Source organism: Cololabis saira, chromosome 13 (genome assembly GCF_033807715.1).
Source record: "Cololabis saira isolate AMF1-May2022 chromosome 13, fColSai1.1, whole genome shotgun sequence".
Lineage (NCBI taxonomy): Eukaryota > Metazoa > Chordata > Actinopteri > Beloniformes > Belonidae > Cololabis > Cololabis saira.
The window spans coordinates 34,503,169-34,530,888 of NC_084599.1; the positions used below are offsets into that span (position 1 = coordinate 34,503,169).

The following is a 27,720-nucleotide window of genomic DNA, read 5'->3' on the forward strand; positions in this document are numbered from 1 at the left end:
GCACATAAAGTCATTTAGTCTCTCCTCTTATCATGTGTTGCCAAGTGAAGGAACAACATTTTGCCTGCTAGTTCGAGAGTAGAGGACACTCTGCAGAAGACAAACGTAGTAACGTCCCTCTGTCTCAACACTTTGCAGAATAATCATAAAACAAGGGGGATAATGGATAAAAAAATCTAGTAATCTCCACCCACAACCTGTCAGCCTCACCATGTTTTCATGCCAGAGAATTTGTTTCTTTGAGGGCGCCTCTGTCAGTATGGCCGGGAAAAGAAAAAGAGATAGAGTCGGTTTTCACTGGAGTCTGTGGATGCTAAAATTAGAAGTCGTCTGTAGCGTCCAGGTGGCTGCACTGTGCGCGATCGAGTGCAACACTTGCAGCATCAGTGGATCTGTTGTGCATGCACAGATTAGGAGGTGGATGGTCCATGTATGCTCTGATGATGCACACTTTATAAAAAGTAAAAGACCAAGTGTTTCATCAAGTAACATTAGTGACCTCTTGAACAAAAAGATGTGGGGGGGTCAAGTGTGTCAAGGCCAGCAAACATATACTGCATTAGTTTGTTGAGAGTTGATACAGAAACAAACAGAAAGTGCCATGATGTTGATCCGTCTGTGCACCTGCTGTGTTCCTGTGTTTTAACTATTATGTATTGTTATTGATAGAGGGATATATAGGCATATTATATAAAACAAACAAAAAAAGACTAAAAATGTATAATTTGAGGATTTTTCTATATTAATGACTGACTTATATATTTCGAAAGTAAATCTGAAAATACACACATAATGCATCCTCAATGCCTTCCATTGAGGATGCATTATTATCCATCATGAGATGATTGACATAAAGACTTAATTTAATGCAAAATTACTAAAAGGTTTGCAAATAAAAGGACATCAATAAAACCATGGTGTTTTGCTATTCATGAGCCATCTATGTCCACCCCCCCATGCATTGTTCACTCCTTCCATCTCTAAAAACCAGCACAACCAGCACTCATGCTTCTGCACCTCAGGCTCCGAATAGCAACAACCAAGGGCTCTGCAGGAAGTGACCCTGCTGCAGAGCTTTTAACATGGATTTTCAGCACAAAGACGCTGGAGGATGATGTATTGTAAACTGGTGAGTCCAGCCGCGGATAGATAAGAGCAAAAGATATAGAAATAACGTGTCCTTTCAACCCCTCACTGTTGCTTAATGCACTCCTGCTCAAGTCTCAGCAAATGCTAAATTCATTTTGCACCTTGGTCCTTGATGCGAGTTTGTTCATTCTGAAAAAAACAGTCACAGATACATCATACAGGACGTCCAGAAAGATTTTAGGTACTTCTTGATGGCCGATATGCTGTGGTTGGAAGTCAGAGAAATCTTACTATGTGTAGACTACTTACTTTGTATGCAGGGCTATTACCCAACTACAAGAGTAAAACCACTGTGAAACTTCAAAAACCCCTGCTTATATCCGCCATGTCTTCCTCTCAAAACACATCACTTCAACTACTGAGTGGAAAAAATAAAAGTCTTCTAACAGCTTTATGAATCTGACAGACGAGAAATGGCACATAAAGCAGCGTAGCTGAACTTCATTCCCACACAGGATGAGACAGAAAGGAAAGAGAAACATCCTCTTTTTTCTTTTGCTGCATTTTATAACTGCAGAGAAGCAGCCATCTGACAGATGCTGGGAAAAAGTAAAGCCATCCGTCTTATTCACTTGTCTTTTTTCACTGGTCTCAAGGAAGGAGTGTGCTGCTTGCTTAATAGGGCTGCTGCTTCTGATCTTCCTCTAATGCAAACATTAATCTAATAACAATCCTCCATTACAACATTATACAACAGGTAAATAGTAATAAATATACCTTTCTTGATAAGGTTAAATTACTGAAATGGACAGTATTCACCCACTCCTTACGACTGCATTGAAACACTAAGGTGCCTGTCGACAGCATGGCAACAGCTTGAAAGTCAGCCTCTTAAAGATAATTGGAGAAAAATGAGTTCATCAAGTCTCCAATTGGACACGGAGTTCAAGTGTGACATCAGCTACGGTAATACTGTCTGGGTTTCAAGGTTTAAAGCTGCTCGACTGATTTATCTACTGACTAGAAGAAAAAATAAATAAAGACCTCCACAGCTGAGAGGATTTATCAGCCTACAGGGATAATGACGAGTTCACTTTTTACCCAGACACTTTCCGTCTCTGGCAAATGTATTAATATACTAAAATTCTGAATCAAGTAATATGATCAAATAACAGTGGTTAAGGAATTCAGAGACTTTTCATCATGTTAGGTATCATGTTTGAATATTCTAATATAAAATATGTGTGACAAATGTTGCTGCTGATTTCATAGAGATCCCACAGCCGACATTGCAGTACTGCACCACGGCGCACATAAAGTCACATGCTATGGCATCTATACCTTGTAATTCATTTATTTCCTAAAACCACTTATTGCTCCAGAACAGACATGAAAATTGATAAGATTTTTATCGATTCGCATTTGGAAAAAAAAGGACAAGGTTGATTATCATCCCCAATATAACATTTTAATAACAATAAATTAAATATTCTTCTGTAGAAATTAAAATAAAATACAACATAAATTATTCTCTGGCAATTCCACGAGAATGTCCAACATTTTTCTGATAGAAATTAAAATTCTCGTTTTTAAAAGGATATATGAACAAATCTAATCAAACTGCCTATTTTGAAAGTCTGCAACCCTAACACTTTGACGAAATATCCACTAACCAAGTGAAAAAAGTTGCCCTGTTGTCTTTTTTACTGAAATGTAACCGTAATTTGGAGTGTTTGTATCGCTTGGGCGCCATGTTGACTACTGACTGCTGGCTTACGCAAGCTACACAACGTGCGTGGTGACGACATTCGTGCCCACTGGGATCAAAAAGGGTATCGTATGCAAATTGGCAAACGATTCCAAGGAATTGAAACACTGCAAACCGGTTCTGAACAAGAACTGGTTATGGATTTCCATCCCTATTCCAAAACGCATCAAACAGTGTAGTTCTGTTCTTATGTGACGATATTATTCAGTGTTATCTACAGTTGTATCTGACTGTAATGGGAATACCTCTGCAACCAATCAAAATCAAACATTAAGAATTGCCTTGTACATCAGAATTGTGGATAAATACATGAAATAGAAAATATTCCATGATTATTACCTTTTATTTTCATGTCATTTTTAAATGCGGAGACTCCTGGCTGAGTCATGTGACATAAGACATTGTGGGTGTGCAGTGAAGCGTGAGTCACTGATGAGAGGATGGACAGTTTTTCTTCTCTTAAAAAAGCCCAACAAGACTGGTATTTGCAAAGCTTGAACTCGTATTCAACTGAGAAAAAAGGTGGAGGAGGAAGATGCTATGTGATAAGCAAACAGTTGACAAACACAAACACACAAATAACCCCAAACCAGCACTGAAGGGAACTTTGAGCCCTTAATTGATGAGTCAGTGATGACTCAGTTGACCATTTTTTTGCACGATAAATTGGCCATTAGTGATCAACAAATCAGGTCAGATTTATGCTGCCTCTCGAAGGTGTTCATTTAATCATTTGTTACATCACATTATATCTGAACAGAATGCAATGTTTTCTTTAGTTTTTGTTGTGGTGGCTGCTGTACAGCCACAAGAAGAGAGAAAATATGCTTAATTAAAATACATTGTATTTAAGCAAATGACTATCCTCTGTAAATAGAACTAAGACAATGATACTGAATATGACTGAACAAGAAAACATTTCAGTTTCGGTTTCATTATGATTTTTAGGGCCCGAGCACTTACAGTACGAAGGCCCTATTGTATCTGTAGGATTTTTTTTTTTTATTCTTTCTTTCTTTCTTCTGATGAAAGGAGGGCCTTTTTGCCCCCCTAAACGTGCCCCAAAAGTCACCAAATTTTGCACGCAAGCCAGGCGAAAAATGTGATATTTAATGGTTTACATTAATGGGCGTGGCCTAATGGCTCAACAGCGCCCCCTAGAAAACTTTGTGCCTCAAGCCCCACAATACGGTTTGACGTACATGCACGAAAATCGCTACACACCTGTATCATGTCGCAACTTAAAGAAAAGTCTCTTGGCGCCATGGCCGAAACCGAGCAGGAAGTCGACCATTTTGAATTAAGCATGTAATTTTGGCACAATTTATGCCATTCCTTCGGCAGTTAATGCGGCCCGAACTGTAACGTGCACCCAGGTGTGTTATACATCAAAATGTGCGTCTCCATCCTGCGACGATGGGCATTACTTTTCTCAGTCAAAAGCGTTACCGTGGCGACGATAGATGCCAAAAAGCGCGCCCCCCCCTTCATCTGATTGGTCCATATTTGATAGTTCCTGGTGGTGTCATCTGACTCGGTTTTGAGTCATGGAACATAATTGGTGCAAATTAGCCCCTCCCCTTCTTCTGATTGGTCGATATTTGATAATCCCTATTTTCTGCCATAACATTTGAATGGTTTGACAGAGAGTCGTGGGTGGTGTCATCGGACTCAGTTTTGAGTCCTTGACCTTTATTGGTGAAAATTGCACGCGCAAGGGTCCGTTCATTGCTGCTTGCAGCTTTAATTTAAGTAGTATCTGGCCCACACAGTGCTTCTGTCCGAAAGTGTTAAAGGTATATTCAAACATCTACTGTATACAACGCAGTTGGTTTGTTGGCTTGAGACTTTCTTTATTCAGTCTGAAAATGTCTTTATTCCCCAATCAAAATTTACGATGAAAATGTCAACATCTGCATATCAAGTTTAATTAATACATACTTCACAATCAGTAGATTTCAATATCGACCAAAATAATCATGTTTATAATCTGACCTATGTGGACTTTTACCTTGTAGTATCATTTGAAGGCATAAAGGGCAAATGTTTAAAATATTCTGATCACGGGTGCCTTAAACGTTGTATTCTGCTGTACTGCTGATTGAAAATGTTAAAAATGCCTCTTTTTAATACTATGTTGCTTTTGTGTCTTAATATATAGTATGTAAAGTAATATATACATACGATTCACTTTCCATGCTTTTCCTGATGTGTAGTTTAGCTCTTAATCAAGAATTCATGATTTTTTTTTATTCTACGACTTTTAAACTGAAGTGGATTTTGATGAAAAGTCCGGTAACAAGATTTACAGCCCTTATAAATTTGAAATAAAAAAATGAAGTTGTCAGAAATGAATGACACAACGTGGCAGAGAAAAAGAGAAAGCTGTGTGTTAACAAGTGTGTGTGTGTGTGTGTGTGTGTGTGTGTGTGTGTGTGTGTGTGTGTGTGTTGAGGTGGATCTCTTCCAGATAAGGTTTGACACAAAGTTGATATTTATCAGCAGCTAAGATGCCTCATGGTCACGTCCTCATATAATGTGCCTCAAGAGCAAAACAGGAAATTACTTTGTTTGTAGAAAAGAAAGAAAAGCTATTAAGAAAATGAGGACAAAAAGGGGGAGGGATGGAGGCGAGGAATAATGAGGACTTGTGTTCATCCGGCACACTATATTTCTGTTAAAACTTATGAGAGGAGCAGCATCTTTTTTTCTATGGCTGGTCCTCTCATTAGGATCAGTTCTTAAAAATCTGCCCCAAATTCTTGTGGATAAAATTTGCCTCATTTCTTCCCAACAATGTAATCTCAGTTTATTCTGGTGAGGACGGACCACGAACTCCACCCCTCCTCTGTTCACACCCAGATTACATGTTTGAGTAGAATCTGGTTTCAAAAGAAGTCTCGTCTGTCTAGAGTACATGAAGAAAAAGAGCTTACTCAAAAACTCTGACATCATCTTTTTAGACCTTGTGGTTTGTAGCTAGTAGGAAATGAGAAGTGAAAAAGGGTGACAAAGAAGCGGAGGAAAGAGAGGAGAGAAACCATGATGAACCACAAGATCTGGAAACACTTAGTGGAAACACACCATCAATTCAAGTGTCACTCTAAAGCCCTGCAATCCCGAGCAGAAAGGCTTACATAACCCACATCTTGACCACGGATGCAGAAACACACAGCACAGATCCTCAGATTGTGTGCAAATGTGTAAAGATATTCTCTTTAGATATTTGCAGGTAGGAACGTTCATCATCCTGCTGACTCACTCCAGTTTTGTGCATACACTAAATGCAAAAGCTGCTATCAATTCTGACTCATGAACCACTGTTAGATTTTTTTTCCCTCCCCTTCCTGTCCTCTTCATGTTTAAAAAAAAACAACCAAAATAGATGTAGAAAGGGATATATTTAAAAAAAAAAAAAGGAAATATAACATAAAAAAATACCAAATCTCATATTTTCATTTAATACATTTGAAACTGCCTTCTCTGCAGAATTGTAAGTGACAAGGTATGAGTCCCAAATGCTGTGTACACATGTTGTATAAGCCACAAAAAACAGCACTTAAAAAAAAAAAATGATGTTGTTGCTACTGGCTCCACGTTATGCAACTAACTGCTACTTCTAAAACAACAGAAGGGGCCATTGTGGGAGAATCCTGCTACAACATCCGCATCAAGGCATGCACATCTCACAGCAGCTGTTGCATATATGCATGCAGACACGAGCAAGATTGAAATATAGAGCTCTGACGCTACGATCTTATGAGACACTGCTAATGTTGCTATGTGAAGCTGGATTATATCCTCCCTCCCTTCCTCTCTGGCTCACATTAAATCTTTTTTTTTTTTTTTTTTTACTGGAGGTCATTTGTAAAAGTTTAAATTTTAGCTTCATGGCCTAAAGTGATGGAACCTAGTCTAAATATTTTATGGAGGAACACACTCTTAAAGATGATTAGATGGCTCGTAGCATGTAAATGAGGAAGCTTTAAAGGGAACCCTGCATATTAAGACATGTAGGTCTTAAAAGATAAATGTTGGTATCAATTATAACAATGTGATATAAAAAACCTTGTTGATGTCTTCGTTTTTATAAAATTTGAAAATATAATTTAACATGTAGGTCGCCATTGTTTTTTACATTCTGGGTAGTAGGGTTGTCACGATACCAAATTTCTGTTTCGATACCGATACCAATATGTATTTCGATACTTTTCGATACTTTTTGTAAAAAGGTGGAACTCTCTCAATGTCAATATTTTCCTTTATTTTAAAGCAGACTTTGGGAACAATAACAACAATAAATAAAATAAATAATTGGCATGGGATATTAAAATGTTCAAACCTTTAGAACAGTGTGAACAAGTAAAATAAAGCAATGCCATTCAAATTAAAGTCACGATGTTAAATAAAATACTGTAGCAGCAAAAACTCCTGCTTCTGAGTGGGTGGTGTCACCCTCTCTGAGCCAGGAGCACTGGACTTCTGTAATTGGGGGAGGGAGGGGGTACAGTATTTTAATTAACATGGTCATTTTAATTTGAATTCCATTGCTTTATTTTACTTGTTCTCATTGTTCAAAAGGTTTGTGTTTTGAAACTATAGGCCACATGAAACATTAAATGGGCATAACTAGAAAAATAAATTGAGGATCATTCTATTATCTACAGGACTGTCTCAGAAAATTAGAATATTGTGATTTTCTGTAATGCAATTACAAAAACAAAAATGTCATACATTCTGGATTCATTACAAATCAACTGAAATATTGCAAGCCTTTTGTTATTTTAATATTGCTGATCATGACTTACAGCTTAAGAAAACTCAAATATCATATCTCAAAAAATTTGAATATTCTGGGAATCTTAATCTTAAACTGTAAACCATAATCAGCAATATTAAAATAATAAAAGGCTTGTAATATTTCAGTTGATTTGTAATGAATCCAGAATGTATGACATTTTTGTTTTTTTTTTAATTGCATTACAGAAAATAAAGAACTTTATCACAATATTCTAATTTTCTGAGACAGTCCTCTAGGATAGGATTAGATATTGTAGGCTAATGGAATGTTTTACAAAATTGTGTTTTAATATATAATATTAATTAATATAATTCATTGCCTTAATGGTTTATAATATATATGAAACATTAAATAATATTAAAATATAAAAAATATATTAAAGTTATATTCTAGTCTGTGGAATTTATTTAAATATTTTAAGAATGTAATTTATTTTTTAAAAATATTTAAAAAAAAATTGCATTTAATAACCATGGAGCTGTTTTAACTGTGTATGTAGGCTACAGTAGGTTTACTACGGGCTGGGAGAGGCTCTGTACTTCTTTCATTGACATGACAGTGCAGTGAACTGGTGAACAAAGTTATCAGCTGTCGTTCTTGACTGAAGTCGTGGAACAAGTCCGCGTGGTTGTCCTTTAAACGTTTGGACAAGTTTGAAGTGTTGCCTCCTTTTGCGAGACACGCGTTGTAGCAGCGCTTGCACTGCGGTGCGTCTGGTTCAGTGGTTCGCCCTTATCGCTCGGTTTGAACCCGAACTATTTCCACACCGTACTTTTGCCCCCATTTTGTCCAAAAGTACGGGCTTTTCTGCAGCTGCCATCTCTATTTATTTCAATTTTATTTCAACCCGCTCTGTCTGTCTAATAACACGCGACTTCTCGTTTCTCTCTCCTCCGCATGCGAGTGGGAGGGGAAGGCGGCTCTGCTTCTGTAACTACGTCACACTCGCGGACCTTGCCGTGCTTAAAGAGACAGGCTCCAATTTACCAATTCGTTTGCATAGAAAAAATATATAAAAGTACCGTTTGTTTTTAAATGCTGGTATAGTACCGTTTTCAAAACTCTAGTACCGCGGTACTATACTGGTACCGGTATACCGTGCAACCCTACTGGGTAGTAACGTCACACGGTGGCACCTGCTGGCCCCCGTCCACTGTTCTGACACCCAGAAACAGATGAAAACACAGCTAAACAGATGACGGCGCACCAGAAACACAGATGAAAACACAGCTGAGCATTAAGGTGACGGCGCACCTACAAAAAAGTTAAATAAAATTAAAAAAAGGTGCAGCCCCATACAGCATGAACTATAAAAACACCATAAAACTCAGATAGACTAACAGACCACACGTTTCAATTAGCAGATAACCGATGCTACAATAAAAACCCCAGCCAGATCTGGCGTCATTAAATTAAATAAAGATGTTCTTGCCTATTTGAAGCGAAGTCTGCGCCTCCCGTTTCGTCAAAGTCCCGGGCCAGTCCCCTCAGCCTCCGGTCTGTCATCACACAGCACCGAGGCCGGTTTTAGGGGGGAGAGGGGGGGGCTATGCCCACTCAAACTGATATTGCCCACCGGCGTCTCCATCCCGGCAGCGGCAGCGAGAGCGGAGAGCGGGTGGCGGAGCGCTGCGGGCTGTAGAGCCCCGGCTACGCAGGCTACGGCGTAGGCTACGCCGTCTACGCCGTAGGCTACGCCGTCTACGCCGTAGGCTACGCCGTCTACGCAGGAGCCTAATGCAATGGTAAGATGCGCACAACATTGATCATTTTTGCAGATCTCCCGTGCATCACAGAACTTTGATCCAGTTTGCCTGAACCGAGACGTCTTATGGGCTCCCTCGTCAGCCTCCACGGCCGGGAGAGAGCTGCTCAACTATGTTTTAGATACCTGTCCCAGTTAAACTAATGGGGCTTATCTTCCCAGAGCCACCGTCGTACGTCATCGCCCCCAGAATACATTGCGCAGGTAAAACATGGCGCCTCCCGCAGGTCAAAATATGTAATAAACATTGTAGATTTTTAAAGCAATTAGATTATTTTATGTGTTTCTAACAACATATTTTAGTACAAGAGAACAATTGTGGCTAATTAGAGACTACATGTCTTAATATGCAGGGTTCCCTTTAAAGCCCTGAACAAGTCTAGAAGAAAAGCTGAAACAGCATCTGTGCAGAAAAGGCAGATACTTTCACACAAATTGAATTTTAAGATCCAATACTTGGTTCCACCTTTTAATTTGACTGAATTAGACTTTAGCAACAGAGTGTATTTCCCCATTAATAAAAACAATGTGGCTCCTAATCTATGAGAAATGTTCAAACTTGGAGTAATTAGTGAAGAGTTATTAGGAACAAGTCATTTCCAACTGAGCTGCCTTGATTTCTTTATGTCCATCTTCAAACCACCTTTTCCTCTGAGTGAAGCCAAAGGGAATATATAAATAAATGAATAATTTCTTGCATTAACTACCCAGGTTGTTCTGACATTTATAACAGCAACGACCAGCAGGCTTGTAATTGATACGCTCAGAAATTCGAGCTTCGAAATCCAACAGCCTTTTCTGGTTAAGTGAAACTATGAACACATCACACTCAAAACATTTATATTAAAAGCACCGACCACCTCCATAGTCATGGGAAATTAAAACACAGCACAAGAGACTGTGAATCAGAGATGACAGATTAGTTGGTTTAAACAGTATTGAACAAGCTGTTCCTGCGTGTGCTCTAAACAGAAAGTTAAGTTTCAGTATTACAGTTACAATATACATCTAGATCAGGGGTCGGCAACCCAAAATGTTGAAAGAGCCATATTGGACCAAAAACACAAAAAACAAATATGTCTGGAGCCGCAAAAAATGAAAAGTCTTGTATAAGCCTTAGAATGAAGGCAAATGGCGAAAGGCGGAATGTTGAGAAAAAAGTCGAAATGTTGAGAAAAAAGTTGAAATGTCGAGAAAAAAGTTGAAATGTCGAGAAAAAAGTTGAAATGTCGAGATTAATGTTGAAGTTCAATCTTGAGAAAAAAGTCAAAATGTCGAAAAAAAGTCAAAATGTCGAGAAAAAAGTCAAAATTTCAAGACAAAAGTTGAAATTTCGAGATTAATGTTGAAATACAATCTCGAGAAAAAAGTCAAAATGTTGAGAAAAAAGTCAAAATTTCGAGAAAAAAGTCAAAATTTTGAGATCAAAAAGGAAAAGAAAAAGGAAGAAAAAAAGAGAAAAAGGAAAAAAGAAGTAGGAAAAAAAAAAGAAGGAAAAAAAGGTCAAACATTTTTGAAAAACCTCCAGGAGCCACTAGGGCGGCGCTAAAGAGCCGCATGCGGCTCTAGAGCCGCGGGTTGCCAACCCCTGATCTAGATAAATAAGACTCAAAGGTCTTCAAAATAAAAAGAGCAACAGAATATCGAAACTCCTGTGTTCCCATCTAGACACAAACAGCTAACACTTCCTTCTGTAATGCTCTGCAGATGACAGGTGCTTCGTGGTTTCTGGATCTGCCGTTTTCTCACAGTTTCAGATCTCCATGCACCTCTAGATCCCAAGTCTTCCTGTTTCACCCTGCTGACATGGTGAAAAATCAATGGATCCTCTATTTGTTACACTGAAATTAAATCTTATCTGAGTCATCCATCTGCTAGCTGGTGGAGCAGTGACGGGGCTAAGAACCACTGCTCCAGCTTAACAAAATACAGTTAAACAAACAAAATACTAATTTAAAAGACACATTCAGGCTTAGATATTTGTTCAATGCAAAACTAAAACACACAAATTACTGTGACCACAGTCCAAAACAAACATCCTATATTTTAATGACTAAAAAAGAAACTTTGTTCTGACAGATTAGTAGAATTGTTCATGTAGCACATTTTAGATCTGACATTACAAAGTCCTTCGCAACATGATAAAGGGGACACACAGAGAGAGAGAGAGAGAGAGAGAGAGAGCGAGCTCAGACTAACTTATTGCACAATGTAAATTAAAACGAAACAAAAAGACTACTAAACTAAACTTAGTAGTTTAGTTTAGTAGTAAACAATCCCCCCCTCATAAAGGCTTATACTGACATTTGAGCACAGGGTTCATACACAATCAACAAATTTCCATGACTTTCCCAGGACTTGACAAGTTTCCATGATTATACATGACCTCTAAAACATCAATGTATGAATGAAATATAGGAATAAAACTATGTAAAAAGTCACCACAGTGGAGATCTAATGACAATTAGGGTTTTATACAAAATAAACATTTGTTTAAACTAACACTGATATACCAGCAATATGTTGTAGTATATGTTGTATAGGAATCTAATATTGCACATTAAAGAACAAATAACTGACATAAACAATAGGCAGACAATGACCACACAATTTTGAAAGGAGCACTCTACTCATACTCAGAAACATCACGGCCAATATACACACACAAAACTTCTAAATAAACTTCTCAAACTCATCCCAGTCTGTACATTAATTTCTTAACAAACACTAAGTTAACAGAATGACCGAATAGCCGTTTTTAATAAAGATATCTTAAGATGATGTCGGGAGCCGTTTATAGTGCTTACCTGTTGCTGTTTAGACTGCAAGGAGTGATTCAGGCTTTCGTCAAATAACATGACATATCTTTGACACTCAGCGTAAAGTGAGTAGGGCGCCAGTCCAAATATACACAGATATGCGCATTTGCGTTCGCCACAAGCAAATTTCGTTTCTATTTGGCTATCTGGAAACATAGCCTGGAAAAGCTGGCTTATGTCTTCAGATGACTTCTATGAATAGTGAGCATTAGCACCTTTAGCGCCCATAAGACATCTGAAGTTAGCACTTCATTTCTGGTGACAACATTTGAAAGAGTCCCTTGTTTCGAGGAGGCGGTGGCGGTACTGCTGCTGCAAACTGCCGGTGTCACAGTGGCCGTCTGGGGTCAGAAAAAGCTTGTGATGCATGATGCGCAAGATGCTAGGCACGTCACGCGTGAGACTTTGATACGAAATATTTTTTGAGCAATTTTAAATCTACCTTATAGGCTGTTATTACTAAATGTTATCAAGTGAGAAAAATAAATTCCATGCCTTTTCCAAAACTTTTGGGGTGAACTTATGTTTCCAAAACTTTTCCAGGCCTTGAAAATGACATTTTCAAATTCCATTACTTTTCCAGGTTTTTTCAAAACGTACAAACCCTGTGACCACTATGCTGGTTAGTATTATCAATGATTAAGCCAAATACAGGGAAGCAGTTTTTGTACAAGGAGGTGCATGCAGTTATCTGTTGAGGCGGCAGTATCAGAGAAAGTGACTCAAAGAAATTGAACAAACTGAGCAATCAGTTCCAGAGGCTCAAGTGCACAGAGCCGGCCCTCTTCATCAAAGAATGCTGAACGACCTGCTCAACATAGGAGACAGACACCTCCTTCACAACATACTGATAAGACAAGAGATATATCTTCACTCAGAGGCATCGGAAGCTCTGGTGTATTTTTGCAAAGGATAATAATGTTATAAAATTATTCTCTGTGCCAAGACAAGGGACTCTACCCTGATTAACCATTCACTTCAATAAATCTCTGTCTTGTGAAATAGTTCTGGTACCCCTGCCAATCACTGCCATTTCCACTTGTGTTGAACATAAACTAACTGCCCTGATCCCAAACAACCAAGATTGCTGGAGAATTGCTAATAACACCTGGGATGAACAGGTTTTCATTAAAAATGTAACAACAGTAATTATCTACTGCAACTTAACCTTTTCTACATAAAAAAAACTGTATAATTGTTAACCTCCTGCTCAGTTAGTGGAATAATGATAAATGGAGAGCGCCACTTGGATAAAACACTGAAAAGTATGAATTTAAAATGTTTTATCGTAACACTATGTTTTTACGCAGGCGTGAAACTGAGACTACAAAAGCAATAGTTTCTTGTACATCTGTTCCCTAAAAAACTTGAAAATTAAAGACATTTCTTAAAACCATATCAATCTCTTCTTCCTGAATTACAGTATTCGCACTTTCATTTCCTACATCCGTCTCTCCGGTCCCAAACCTTCTCATCACTACATCTCTTGACCCGGCCGGTATCAAACTAAACGCTGCTAATCTCTTCCTGTAGCTCTGTTTTTGCATCACTGTGCCAGTACATCCGCAGCTGATTGAAAGTGACATCTGTTTGGACAGTGTGGCTGTAGCTATACAGTACAAACACACGTGAACATTCAACCCAGACACATCCATAAACATGTCAGATTTATTAGACCTATTATCTATTGATTAGACCCATTATCAATGTATTCGACATATGAGGAGTCTCAATATCTTGTTTCGTGTAATGTCAATATTCCTTTAATTAGCCCCTTGTAATATTCACACACATCAAAGTTTATTTTAAAACTGCTTGTAGAAATAAAAAGAACTAAAACTATAGAGATGATAAAAGCTGAAAGTAAGTGCTTACACTAAAAATAAAAATAAAAATAAAAATAAATACTGAGCACTTCAGTTTGCCTCATAAACTAGACAATTTCATTCAGTCTAACCACAATGTAATTTCATGATGTTAATTAATTACGTACAATTAAGAGATGGAGCCAAACGCTAAGAGTCAGCTTGGGATATGAATACATTATGTAGAGAAACACATCAATATTAAATTTCCAAATAAAGCCAACATCCCTGCGGCCTTTCCTGTTGCCATGCCTATTCAGTCTTCTGATCATTAGAAAGTCGGTGCAAGAAAAGAAAAAAAAACGACATGTCAGTGGAATAAGATGCAGTCAAGGAAGTTTTTCCAGAAAAGTAAGGAAATAACAGAAGCAAGGAGGTAGTGTAACATTTGCCCAACAATCCTACTTGTTGAGTGGAGTGATGACGGGGAAATATAAGATGTGCTTAAAGATGCCATTTTAAAACAAACAAATGCATAAATAAGTTTGATAAAAAAAAAAAACTAAATGAAATGACGAGGTTTGGGACATCCATTTCACATTTCATTTCAAGTTCATTCACAACACTGATCAGATTTGAAAAATGCCTCAAACATTAGGCAAAAAAAGGAAATGACTCAACAAAATGCAGGCCTTTCAGGATGATTATGCTGTCCTCACTGGCTCTCTCCCCCCGGGGCTCTGACACGCACTGCTGCTCTTCATGCATCCCTTGTACTCTCACGTCCTTACCATTTGGACATTTTTAAATCACTCAGTCTCCTCCTCCAGCCTTACAAGTTCTCACTTTGCCTCGCTACTAACTCCTGTGAATGTCTGTATAAGATACTCCCCATGCCTCCTAGCTTGTTGTTCTGGCACCTTCTTTCTGTGTTTCTGTCTTTCCTCTAGCCGGGTACTGTGTGCATCGCTCTGTGAGCTGGATTGCATCAGTGTACGTTGGGTCTGAGGGAGAAATGGCAAAGATACTGTAATTTATATTGTTTAGATCAGAGGAGAGTCGTTGTCTCAGTTTAACCTTTTATACAAAGTCAGCATCAATTATCTTAGTTATGAATGAGGACTTCCACTATTAGGATAAAATAGGTTGTTAAATATCTGAAATACAAGTCCAGCTTGGCCTGCCTTCTAATAGACAAGGCAAGTCTGTATAGTACAATTCAACAACAAGGTGATTAAAGTGCTTTACATAGACCAGGGGTCGGCAACCCAACATAATGAAAGAGCCATATTGGACCAAAAACACAAAAAACAAATATGTCTGGAGCCGCAAAAAATGAAAAGTCTTGTATCAGCCTTAGAATGAAGGCAACACATGCTGCATGTTTCTATATTAGTTAGAACTGGGGGAGATTTATTTTCATTATGCACTTTGAGAAAAAAGTCGAAATGTCGAGAAAAAAGCCAAAATTTCGAGAAAAAAGGCGGAAATGTCGAGAAAAAAGTCAAAATTTCATGAAAAAAGTCAAAATTTTGAGAAAAAGGTTGAAATGTCGAGAAAAAAGACGGAAATGTCGAGAAAAAAGTCGAAATCTTGAGAAAAAAGGCGTAAATGTTGAGAAAAAAGTCAAAATTTGGTGAAAAAAGTCGAAATGTTGAGAAAAAGTTGAAATGTCAAGAAAAAGTTGAAATGACGCGAAAAAATGTGAAATGTCAAGAAAAGTCGAAATTTCGATAAAAAAAGTCGAAATGTCGAGATTAATGTTGAAGTACAATCTCGAGAAAAAAGTCGAAATGTCGAGAAAAAAGTCGAAATGTCGAGAAAAGTCAAAATTTCAAGAAAAAAGTTGAAATATCGAGAAAAAAAAAATCAGAATGTCAAGAAAAAAAGTCAAAATTTCGAGAAAAAAGAAGAAGAAAAAAGGAAAAAAAGTGAAGAAAAAAAGGAAAAAAAAAAAGACAAAAAGACAAAAAAAAAGGAAAAAAAAAGGTCAAACATGTTTGAAAAAGCTCCAGGAGCCACTAGGTCGGCAACCCGCGGCTCTAGAGCCGCATGCGGCTCTAGAGCCGCGGGTTGCCGACCCCTGACATAGACACTAAAACATCACATAAAAAACATGATTCTAAATTTAAGCAAAAAAAGCTAAAACTCTACCTTAAAAGCAACTGCAGATTTGGAGCTTCATTCAAATGCAGCTGAGACCAGGTGAGTCTTCAACCTGGATTTAAATAAAATGTTTCAGCTAATCTGAAGCTGAATGGGAGTTTGTTTCAGACATGTGGAGCATGGAAGCTGAACACAGCTTTTCCATGCCTGGGTTTGACTCTGGAACTGATATAAAACTGCACCCAGATGACCTGAGGGGTCTGGAAGGTTTACACTGGGTCAAGAGGTCACAGACGTATTTTGGTCCTAAATCATTCAAGAGCTTTATAGACCAGCATTAGAACTTTTAAGTCTGTCCTCTGTTATGGAGGTTAGATTTTCTAGCCTGGTTGGTGGTTTTTATAGATTGAAGCTCTGTGGTGACCTGTAATCGTTTCTCTTTGGATCCAAAGACAATTGCTTCAGGTTTGTTTTTGTTTAGCTGGAGAAAGTTGTGGCACATCCAGTCATTAGTCTCCTCAATACATTTACCAAGAGCCTGTACAGGGCCTCTGTATCCTGGTGACAATGTAATATATATATGCATGTTATCTGCATAGCTATGGTAGCTTATTTTGTTCTTCTTTGTAATCTGTGCCAGTGGGAGCATGTGGATGTTAAACAGAAGAGGTCCCAGGAGGGAACCATGGGGAACATGTGATTCGTGTCTGCTCGTGTAAACCAGTTTAGTACTCTCCAGTTGTTTGAGGAATATATTGTGGTCAACTGTATCAAATGCAGCACTGAGATCCGTAAAACTAAGACCAACATGTTTCCACCGTCTGTATTCAGGCACATGTCAATAAACACTTTGGTCGGAGCAATCTCAGTGTTGTGGTGCTGTCTAAAACATGACTGGAAGGCATCAGAGCAATGTTTTGGAGATAAGTAGTTTAGCTGTTGAAAAAACACTTTCAATTATCTTAAAAAAAATGGAAGATATAAGATTGGCCTGTAGTCGTTCATTTGTATCCTGTCAGGATTGTCCTTTTTCAGCAGAGGTTTTCAGCGGTTCTGGGAACACACCTGATATTAAAGACGAGTTCACAACCTGTAACAGGTCTGACTCCAAATATTTGAGTCCTTTATGAACAGACTTGTTGGCAGGATGTCTAAACAGCAAGAGGAGGAATTCAGCTGACGTAAGATGTCCTCCAGGTCTTTGCTGTTAATGGGATGAAACTGTGTCGTGGTGTTTGAACCGGTTTTCGGTGGAATCGGTACATATCCTGAAGCTGCTGTACCAACTGCTTGTCTAATATTTTGGATTTTGTCAGTGAAGTATTTGGCAAAGTCATTGCAGGCCACGCTGGACTGAAGTTCAGCTGCCGCTGACACAGGAGGGTTTGTTGGCCTGTCAACTGCAGCAAATAAGGCTCCCGGGTATTATGACTGTTTTTGGTGATGATGTCAGAAAAGTAGGACTTCCATGCTTTCCTCAGATGTAAGTTATAAGGGAGAAGTTTCTCCGTTTGTTGATGTACTGTATCCAACAGGTCCTCCTTTTGTTGCTTTCTTGTCATTAACTATATTAATACAAGTGCACCCACCATGCCATCACAGTGATGACATCACAGTTATGTCCTCCCCCTCCCAAAAAAATAACAAACTAAAAACTGAAGTCACCCAAATTAGACTGAACATGTTTGACTGAAACTGTTCTGACAGTCAAATGACAGAGGGCCCTGCCACACACAGCGCTGTCAGATCAGTAAAGCAGTATTTAAGTAAAGCAGTGCAGCACCACTGGGGAGTAAACAATGACTGCATGGACATGACTTATTCCCAGAATATTGCTTGCCAAATTATGTGCAGAGTTCGTGTCTTTAGAGCATGATGTTTTTCTCAAAGTGAATCCTCTGACAAAACCGTTTTCCACGCTGAATTTGATTTACCAATCAAGGAAACACTGTGGTTATGCTGAGAGAAAACTTTATCTACAGCCGCCATCAGATTACACAAACATGCCCGTTTATTTAGCGCTGGTTCTTGGGCATTATTACATAAGAATGTGTGTGTAACGACAGACTTGTTTATTTTTCTATTCCTTTATTTATTCTCCAATCATAATGTAAACAGCATCATTTGGGATGAATAAAGTAAAGTTTCATTCCATTTAAATCATCAAGAAGAGAATTTGGGGGGATTGTAGTGAGGACTTTGTGCGGACTATGAATAAGTGTAGTCCATGCAAGAACAAGCAGATTATTGTGATTTATTGTTGTTTCACGCCCTCCTCTCCAAGAATCTCGGAATCTTCCCATCTTTGTTGCGGGAAAGTTTATTTGAGCTCGTTTCAAATTTACTGTCAAGCACAGCCACAACTGCACGACTCTAATGTAACATACTCAACCTCTTCCTCTTCTGCAAGGACGTGCATGTTTTAGTATTTCATACCAGCACTGTCTAACATCACATGAACATCCGTGAACACAATTATGTTATTATTAGGAGGCCAGTGACTCACAGAGATACTGCAGGACTGATGTCTGGACCAAGCTACCAGTTTCCCATCCTTTGAACTGCTAAAAGGTATATTAACGGGAGAATATTGTGCACAGCAGTGCAGGATTTTCCTACTAAAAGCCTTAGTACAGATGCTATTAATGTTTTTATAACTGTGATTTTAAATTCAAGATTCAAAAGGTTTATTGTTATGCAAACAGTAGTAACACGGCATTATACTGAGCAATGAAAATCCTGCATCAAGCCACGCAATAAAAACACTCCAAGCAAATAAAAACAAAAAGCTATAAGAATATACAAAAAGTGAAAATAATTAAAATCTGTATTCATAAAAGGCCTTTAGCAAAAGTAGTGAAAATATGTACAAAGGTTACAGTAAAATAGTGGGCAATATGTATATCCATGTATACACATATTATGTTTACAGTTTGAATCTGAGAAACTACAATAATGTTGAAGGAGGACTGGGATGTAAAATTAATGTCACACTCACTGCTGGCATGTCATCCCCGTTTTGTAAGAGCACTAAAATTCTCTTGGGCTACAGACAACTTTTTCCACTTGCATCAGCACACAAGTTATATCTTTGGAGCAATGACAAATCCACATCAGATGCAAGGTGACACACTGCAATGGAGGGCTTTTACCACAAGTTGCTCAAATGCCACAAACGCTGCTTTTACATACTCCTGTAGGATTCTGTGGGTACTTTATAGGAGATTCATTTGCGAAACAAGAGATTGAATCCTCAAATAATGGTTGACAGTAAATATAGTGCACTATACATGATAAATATGGGTTTATTTTGAACACAATCCAATTTTTCAATCCCAAAACACACTAAGAAATATATACATTTTAACATACCTTTGCATGAACATGTAATATCAATATTACAGACGTTTCATAAAGTTAATCTGAACCTGCTGTCATGTGAAAATATGGCCTTTTTTAAACTACACTCTGTTAACAAGTGGTAAAACAGTGTCACTTGTGGGTTACCATTCGGAAGTTAAGCATTCAGGGATCTTGCTGCCAAAAGAACTGTTTACAAAAGGCACAATTTAGCTGTACAAGAGACCAAAAAACATATTTTAGTAGTCATTTATGTCTGCTGTAATCTGCTGCATTTTAACACGTCTTTTTGAATGGAAGCTTGAAGTAGCCATCTAAGAAAACGCTTTTTTCTATTTGCAATTCAGCAGCTAGCAAGCTTTATTTTTAAAATCGTAAAGGATGCCCCTTGTTTGAAAAACAAGTGATACAAGCATCTTTGACTTACAATAGAATACATAGATGTATTGTACAAAACAATAGATGGGCTTAAGTTAACGTGATGTCCATGTGCTAAATAAAATAATATACAATGCCATGATGTTTTCACGATACATATATCTTTCAGGAAGATATTCATGTTTAGATGAATATGATTTAATTAAAGTTGTATTTTATGAAACAACCCACAACTACTCAAAACTTCACTATATAAAACTTGATGATTAAAACAAACAAAAAAAACCCATAAAACTAGTTAGGTTCATGCAAAAACAAGTCAGACATTTAAGAAAAATCTTTGAAATCGACCCCAGAACTCCACCATATGGCGCTTTACGCTAACGTTCTAGTCAAAGATTTATTCTAAGTTTGAGCCAGACAGTCTAATTCCAAGTGATAGTAACTGAGATTAAAAAGACTCTTAGTCTAAAACCCAGCATATGGTTACTGCAAGGCACACTATTTTTAGGAAATAACATTCTGATCCCATCACCAAGCTATACAAATTGTTTTAGTTCTTGTTAGAGCCTTATCAGTGTTGAAACTACAGTTTTAATTAACTCTTTGCTTTTGATGGTGCAGCAGGAAATGACACTAGAATTTAAAAGCCTTCTCCAATTGAAACATAAACATGATCATCAAACAATCTAGAAATGTGATATTTTGTTTTTGTCTTTAGAAAAGAGGAAGTATGCAGATATCAAAATGAGAACATGTCAGAATAGTCACAATATTAATGTTACATATACAAAAGGAAGTTGTCACTTCACGTTGGCTCAAGAAGAATAGCCACACAAAGTAAAAAGGATATGAATTCAATAACGAAAAAGCAAAATTGTTAGCGTTCTTCCCGCTTGAACTGAACATGAAGAATTATTATTATTATGAAAAAAACAACAACAAAGGATTTGATCCCTAAAATGACATTTACTGACAATACTATCCTCCAAAAATGACACGGACCAATCCAGGTCCTTTATAATTTTATAACAGTGATTATGATATGGTAAGGTAACATATGCTACTAAACTAGCAGAAATAAGGTAATATAGTGCTGGAGGTCATTTACAGAAAAGAAAATTGTAAATTGTAAAGTAGAGCTATGTGCCTCATCTGCAGAATCTCAGCAAGGGCCAGTAGGCAGAACTCAGCTGTGACTCAGCAGCTGATACAAAGACCTGCGTTGACGGTCAAAGTTGAGTAAGGACAGCAGCCAATGATTTGAAAATAAGACATCATTTATGTGGAATTTCTCATTTCAAATAGTACTACAGTAAAAAGACCTATTTCGTAAATTAAAAACAATTTCTGTAACAAAAGTAATCGACCTGTGTGCTGTGCTCAGTATGACAATAAATAAGGCATTGGCAAGTTATTCTAAAACGGTGCCTAATTTAGGGCTGTGTTGAATTTTGATTGTGATTTCAGTGTTTAACAAAAATAATGTAAAAGAGAAAAAAAAAACAATAATTTTGCTTCATGGAGTATTCTATCTTGTAATGGTTAGCACACTTTAAGCAGACTCCACTTATACGTAGGTGGGTGATCCCATTCTGCTTTTTGTACGCAACATAAAGTCGATAGAGGACAAACTGATGTTTCTGGTTTGAAATGCTTAAACGATTTTGAGGAGTTCTAGTTTTTATTCAATTTGCATCGTATGAATTTCATAATTTTTATTATGAGTTCGGCAAACGCAAAATTCTTTGAAAGTCAGTGGGTAGTCGCTTTCAATGACCACGACGCTATTGTTCACCAAAATAATCCTGATGTTTTTTTAATACTTCAACAACCTTCGAGCTGAAAAGCCAAAAAAACTTGAAATGTCGAAAACAATCAACCCATAATGAGCCTCACATTTTTCACATACAGTTCACTTGATTTTCTGTTGCTACAGGAGCCCAACATAATCCTGAACCTAGCATTGTGGTCAGAGGAAGAGGACTGGCTGTTGTTACCGTTGGCATTGTCCACCATTTTGCCCTGAAATACAATCAAGTAAGCATCTAACATCTTCAGTCCTGTGAGTTCCTGAAGGACAGTCATGCTGGCCATGGCATCGGGCTTTAAAAAGCAGAGCTGACAAGGATTAGCCTCCAATTTTAACACCTGAATGTAATCCTGCCCTCACACACTCCATGCTAAGCCTTTACTAGCCATGCTAGAAAACAGAAAACACTTTGCAAGTGTCACACCTTTTATTTTTTTTCTTACAACTGTTACTTAAATTAATACACAAACAGGTATTCAAAAGAATATGTTGTTGTGCCTCTACACCCACACAAGAAAGCTGAGCTTATTGGATTTTAATGAAACGTTTCTGTGGTATAAACACAACTCAAGACAGAAACTGTGCAATCATGGTGATAATAAAAATCTGAATCCCATGAGGACCTCATAGTTGCAGAATGATGTGAAATAATTAGTACTTCTGCTGACAATTACAACCCGCTTAATCCTACCAGAACAACTTTTTCTCTTTTTACTGACTGCCTGAAAATACATAATGTAGACAGTGAAGAAAAACCAAGGCTATTGAATCAGCTAATACACTGAGTTACCTCGGAGCTTAAAGTAATAAAATACACAGCAATGACCATTTTGAACTGCCCGAATCATGGTCTCATACTGTATAAATATTAATAATGAGGTCTTGAAATGCTATACGGTCAAAACACTGAGCCAATTGAGGATGTTAGTTAATCTCACACATCTTCAATGCCAGTTATCTAAACTTAAAAATGGCACCTTAAGACAAAACATGGCCTGAAAATCAACCCTTCTGAAAATAAAGTTATAATGATTAGAAAAACGGACCTTCTCAATAGGCCAGGCTAGACATACTGAACACATAGCAGGAAGGAATGACATCCAGTCATTTCCCCCCACACAGGTTTCCAACAACCGGGCTACATGCTAACATGATTTTTCTTTGACAGAAGAAGTCGCATCCTAAGTGAACCTGAATAAACAGACTTGAACATCTAACATACAAAAAATTCACTGATGGACAGATGCTAAACAATCATGATGATTTTCACGTAACGAGATGCATATGGGAGTGTATGACTAAGATTTTTCAGCATTTACGGCCTCAAATGATTGACCATGAGATCTTACATAATACAAGGATGATCAAAATCTTCACATATTCAGTTTATTCTCTTGACATAAATAACTTCAAATATACGTCTTTAAAAATACACAAGACAAGTTAACAAAATAAATATGAACCAGCTGGACTGCAGGTTTTATATGACAGCTGCAAAGCCGTAGGGATTCATCCCTATATCACCGGCTTGCCTCTGATGATGTCATCAATTAAAGAGACATGAAGATATGAAAACAGTCGTTTATTCTCTTAATGACTGTTTTCAAAATACAAAATTAAACGGAGGTCGACTTTCATCAGGAAATGATCCTATGTACGATCTATAAGCGCAATCCCCATGAGAACGCCGGGCTCAATACCATCCTGGTGTGAGCACACAGCAGAGTCATACAACACTGTGAACATGCGTTTCCCTGCACATAATACAAAGAGAATTTATACAAGTGAGCCAGCTGGGCACATAAGCCCTACTGCACAATAAATCCAAATAATCCTTCACGATGGGAAGCGGGAAAAAAGGGGGTGGGTGGGGGGGGTACACAGACATATGCGCACGCACACACACACAAAGGTGCATGCTTCAATTAGCCTCGCCATTGTGCCTCTGTGTTAGACGTTCAGTGGCTGTGGCCTCTCCTAAGAATAACATCCAAGTCACTGAAATGCATGCACTCAAAATAGCAGCTCTGCTTATGGCATTTCACCCTCCCAAACACACACACACACACACACAAACATTCACACTTGCCAGCAGAGACAACACTGCAGCACAAGAACACGGAGAAGGGTTACGTTAATAAATAGGTGTAAAAAGGGAAATAATAATAAAAAATGAATTAAAGCTTACCTTCCATCATGGTTGCAGATTTGCATTCCTTTATTTCCAAAGAGCCTAAAATGAAATCGGGAAGTGTAGGGAGGGGGAGAAGAGAAGCGGCCCCCGGTTACAGATATACAGTATAAGTGATGGGCAGGAGAGCAGCTGTGTGGTTGTGGCTAACGCCCTGGCTAACTATGAGCCTCCTACACCCCCAGACGTCGCCTGTCAACTAGCCCAGTAGGAAGACAGGGATAAAAAGAGAGGAGAGAGGAGGGGCAAGGGCCAGGCTAGCTGTCGATCAAAGCTCAGGCTTAAGTCATGGATGCTGCTACTGCTGCTGTTACTGCAGCTCTAACCTACACACAGCTGAGGATGCTGAGAGGAAGACAAAAATCCAAGTGAAGGATAAAAAAAATAAATAAATGAGAGAGCTAGGGTAGGGTGAGGGAAGGGAGGGAGGCAGAGAAACCAAGAGGGAGGATTTTGTGTGTGTGAGTGTGTGTTTGCAAGGGGGGTGGGGGGGTGGCAGTGTTGAGGAGGGACAGAGGCAGTGTGCTGAGGTCACAGACGGCCTCAGCCAATCCCCACAGCTCTCTGCGGAGTCACATGGTTTACAGCTTAAATCTCCTGACACTATGTGCAAAGAGGACGCTACATTACTATCTGGCTCTGACAAATAACTGCGAGCAGACGCTAAAAACGCATACATGTCCACACATGCAGGACGACACACTGAAAAAGCCAACACACATGTACAGAGTAATCACACACAAATGTAGTAAACAGACACACACACCCCTCCCCTTCACCCTACCTTATGTCAGTGCAGTGAGCTGATTCTGCCAAGCGGTGAGTAACATTATTTTGTCACAGAGAGAATAATGAGAAACTGTGTTTCACGTGACATCCCATGTTGAGAGAACCCACACACACACAAATACTCCATAAAATCTCCATGAAATCTTTGCCTTGCACTGCCCTGTTCAGTTTCTGTAGCAGCTGCTGGTGTGTGCCTGACGCTGTGTCCCACCCATCTATGGAATATCGGTGTGGTTTCACACTCCACTCTCCTCCCTCCCTCCCCCCCCGGGTCCCTCCTACCTTACCCTCTCACTGACAGCCTGTTTCACTCAGCAGCCCTTTTTCTGTCCCTGTGCTCACCAACTGCACCAGGACTAGGATCAGTCGGCGTGACGTCAAGGCAACGCAGGCTACAGCTGCAGCCAACAAGCAGGAAGGGCTGATGACAGAACAACCTCCGGAACGTGGTGTGTGCTTGTGTTCGTGTGTGAAAGGATTAATTTTCAAGGAGCGGGTAGAAACAGGCAGGATATCTGCGTCAACGTGGGAACTAGAACTAAAAATGCAAAGCATATTAACATTTAGGAAGAAAAATACACGCACAGAAAAAGTGAAGTGACTGACAGAATAAATATCATGCAGCAGATACAACAAGCACCTTGCATTTTGAATATATTATACTGTTAGTAAGATACATTTCTAATCGTACAGTAATATTTAGTATTAAACTGTATATGAGTCATAAAATACAACATGTTTTATACACATACACACACCACGTGTAGTATGTAGAGATTCGTCTCAACAATCACACCCTGATGAAAATATTGGTAAAAATATGTGGGTGTGAATCCTAAGACAAATACAGGGATCGCTTAACAAACTATCATCATAAGAGATGACTCATTTGTGCACAAATTACTACAATAAAGCCCTTTGCCAGTCAGTTTCCTCTTTCTGTTTTAAGCTATCTTTTCCTGTAAACACCCAGATTTGTATTGTACAGTAAATACCGTTTGTTGAATAAAGTCTGAAATAAAAGTTTGTGATGGAAGTTCTTCGCCCCCCCCCCCATTTCATTTCTATATATACACATACATCACTCACACACACACACACACACACACACACACACACACACACACACACACACACACACACACACACACACACACACACACACACACACACACACACACACACACACACACACACACACACACACACACACACACACACACACACACACACACACACACACACACACACACACACACACACACACACACACACACACACACACACACACACACGTCTCGGGAGTTAAACCAAATGAAGCCATTTCATTTGGCAAACATGGAAAAAAGAAAATTGGTGTTTGAAAGCTAATTGGAGATGCATATTTATTTGCATATAGTGTGGGAAGATAAGATCTTATTGCTCGAGACAGACTTGGGAACATGCTTTAATGCCAGATGTAAAAAAAATTACATGTTGTACGTTAATAAAGGTCTGAATAATTTGACATGTGGTGGAAATCAAACCGCAATTATTCCGGCTCAAGGACAGCCTACTTCATCATAAAAAATAAAGCTAAATGATACTTGGGGGGGGGTCATGCTAATAATCAATATTAGCTAATAATTTACCTTGCCTAATAATAAAAGGTTTAATAGAAAAGAGAAGGTTTAAATAGGTTTCATTTAAAGTCAACTTTGAAGAAGGGACGTGAAGAGGACATGAAGTCAGCTGTTGTGAGAGAAGAGGATGCAGAGGAGGTTAGATGGAGGCAGATGATTCTCCGTGGCAACCCCTGAAGGGAACAGCCAAAGTCGACAGATGTTTACATGTCCGTGCGTATGAGGATTGGCTCTTTACATGCTGCTTAGTTAAGAAATAACATTTCATTGCTACAGATTTCCTTCAGAAGGACATACATTTATACGTTTTATTGAACTAGCAATCTCTTCCTCATGCTGGAAACAGAAAAGGCCATGTGACTCAAACCTCGAAGTCATGCTTAAGGCCACGTGAAACTAGACGCCCCCCCGCCCCCCCAAATCTCTATTTTCCTCTCACATAGATGATTTATTCCTCTTTCATGTTTGCAGATTTTCTTTTATTCTTCGTTTTTGCTCTCACTGAGGTATTTTTCAAGCTCTCTTCATGTTGTAGATTCTGTCACTTCCCTCCTTTAATCTTTCTGCCTTTCTTTAAGCAGCTTCTCTATATTAACGAATGAGTCCAAAGAGGCCCTTCCAATCCTGCCCCAGTTTTAATTCACATCCTTCTAACTTTGTCATCCTCCTCACTGCTTGTTCCCTCCCCATCCTGTTTTCTTTTCTACTTATATTTAGTTTTGTTGTTTTTTTTTGCACTATATCCAATTACCATTCCCACTTTCTTCTCCTCTCTCTCCATTTTTCTCCACCTTTCCTCTTGCAGTCTCCCTGCTGAACATCTTTGCAGAAGAAAAGAAAGAAATTGCCTCCTGCACTGCCATCTAGTGTCCATGCACATTTTATCATCTACTGCAAAGAAGAATATAAATGTGTGGCCATTTTATTTAACTTGACATTTCTGGCTAAATAAAGATCTCCACATTTCATTTTTATATAAACATTAGATACTTGTCAGAAGTCAATCAACCTATTGCAATATTAAAAATAAACAAAAATGTCATGGCTTCACTTTGCCTTGGCATGTCCGTCCCATTCTGCTTGTTTTTGCAACGCATGATGAAAGTGTTTGCAAAGGTTTAGGGTTGTTAATATTGTGTATGTACACTTTGGTATGTTTTGTTATGTATGTGTTATCTCACTTTATTTTAGGTCGCTATACTAGAAGCAAATGTAAAGGTAAAAACCCTCTTCCTTACCACCGGGTAAAAACAAAAATGCATGAAAATTGACAGTTAAATAAACAAGTTTGAACCCTGTTACTGGGCTGTTGCTGGTACCAGTTCTTAGCAGGTTCCACTTCAGAACATTGTATGAACTGGTTTACATTTTAATACACAAAGAGCCATTATAGAGACATGTCAACACATTAGAT

General features: G+C 38.4%; 1 protein-coding gene across 2 annotated transcripts in view; it reads right to left on the reverse strand.

Moving 5' to 3' along the window:
- The window catches only part of sgip1a (SH3GL interacting endocytic adaptor 1a), a 74,645-nt gene extending 49,695 nt beyond the window's left edge, over window positions 1-24,950 (reverse strand). The window contains exons 1-2 of one of the 2 annotated variants that reach the window (XM_061738740.1): window positions 24,680-24,950; window positions 23,893-23,937 (exon numbers count right to left, since the gene is read on the reverse strand). In XM_061738740.1, the coding sequence (XP_061594724.1) occupies window positions 23,893-23,902 (10 nt within the window). In that variant the 5' untranslated portion in view covers window positions 23,903-23,937; window positions 24,680-24,950. Of the gene's footprint in view, window positions 1-23,892; window positions 24,292-24,679 lie in introns of those variants that run through there. The other variant, XM_061738741.1, reaches the window with a different exon arrangement.
- Between the last annotated feature and the right edge of the window lie 2,770 nt (window positions 24,951-27,720).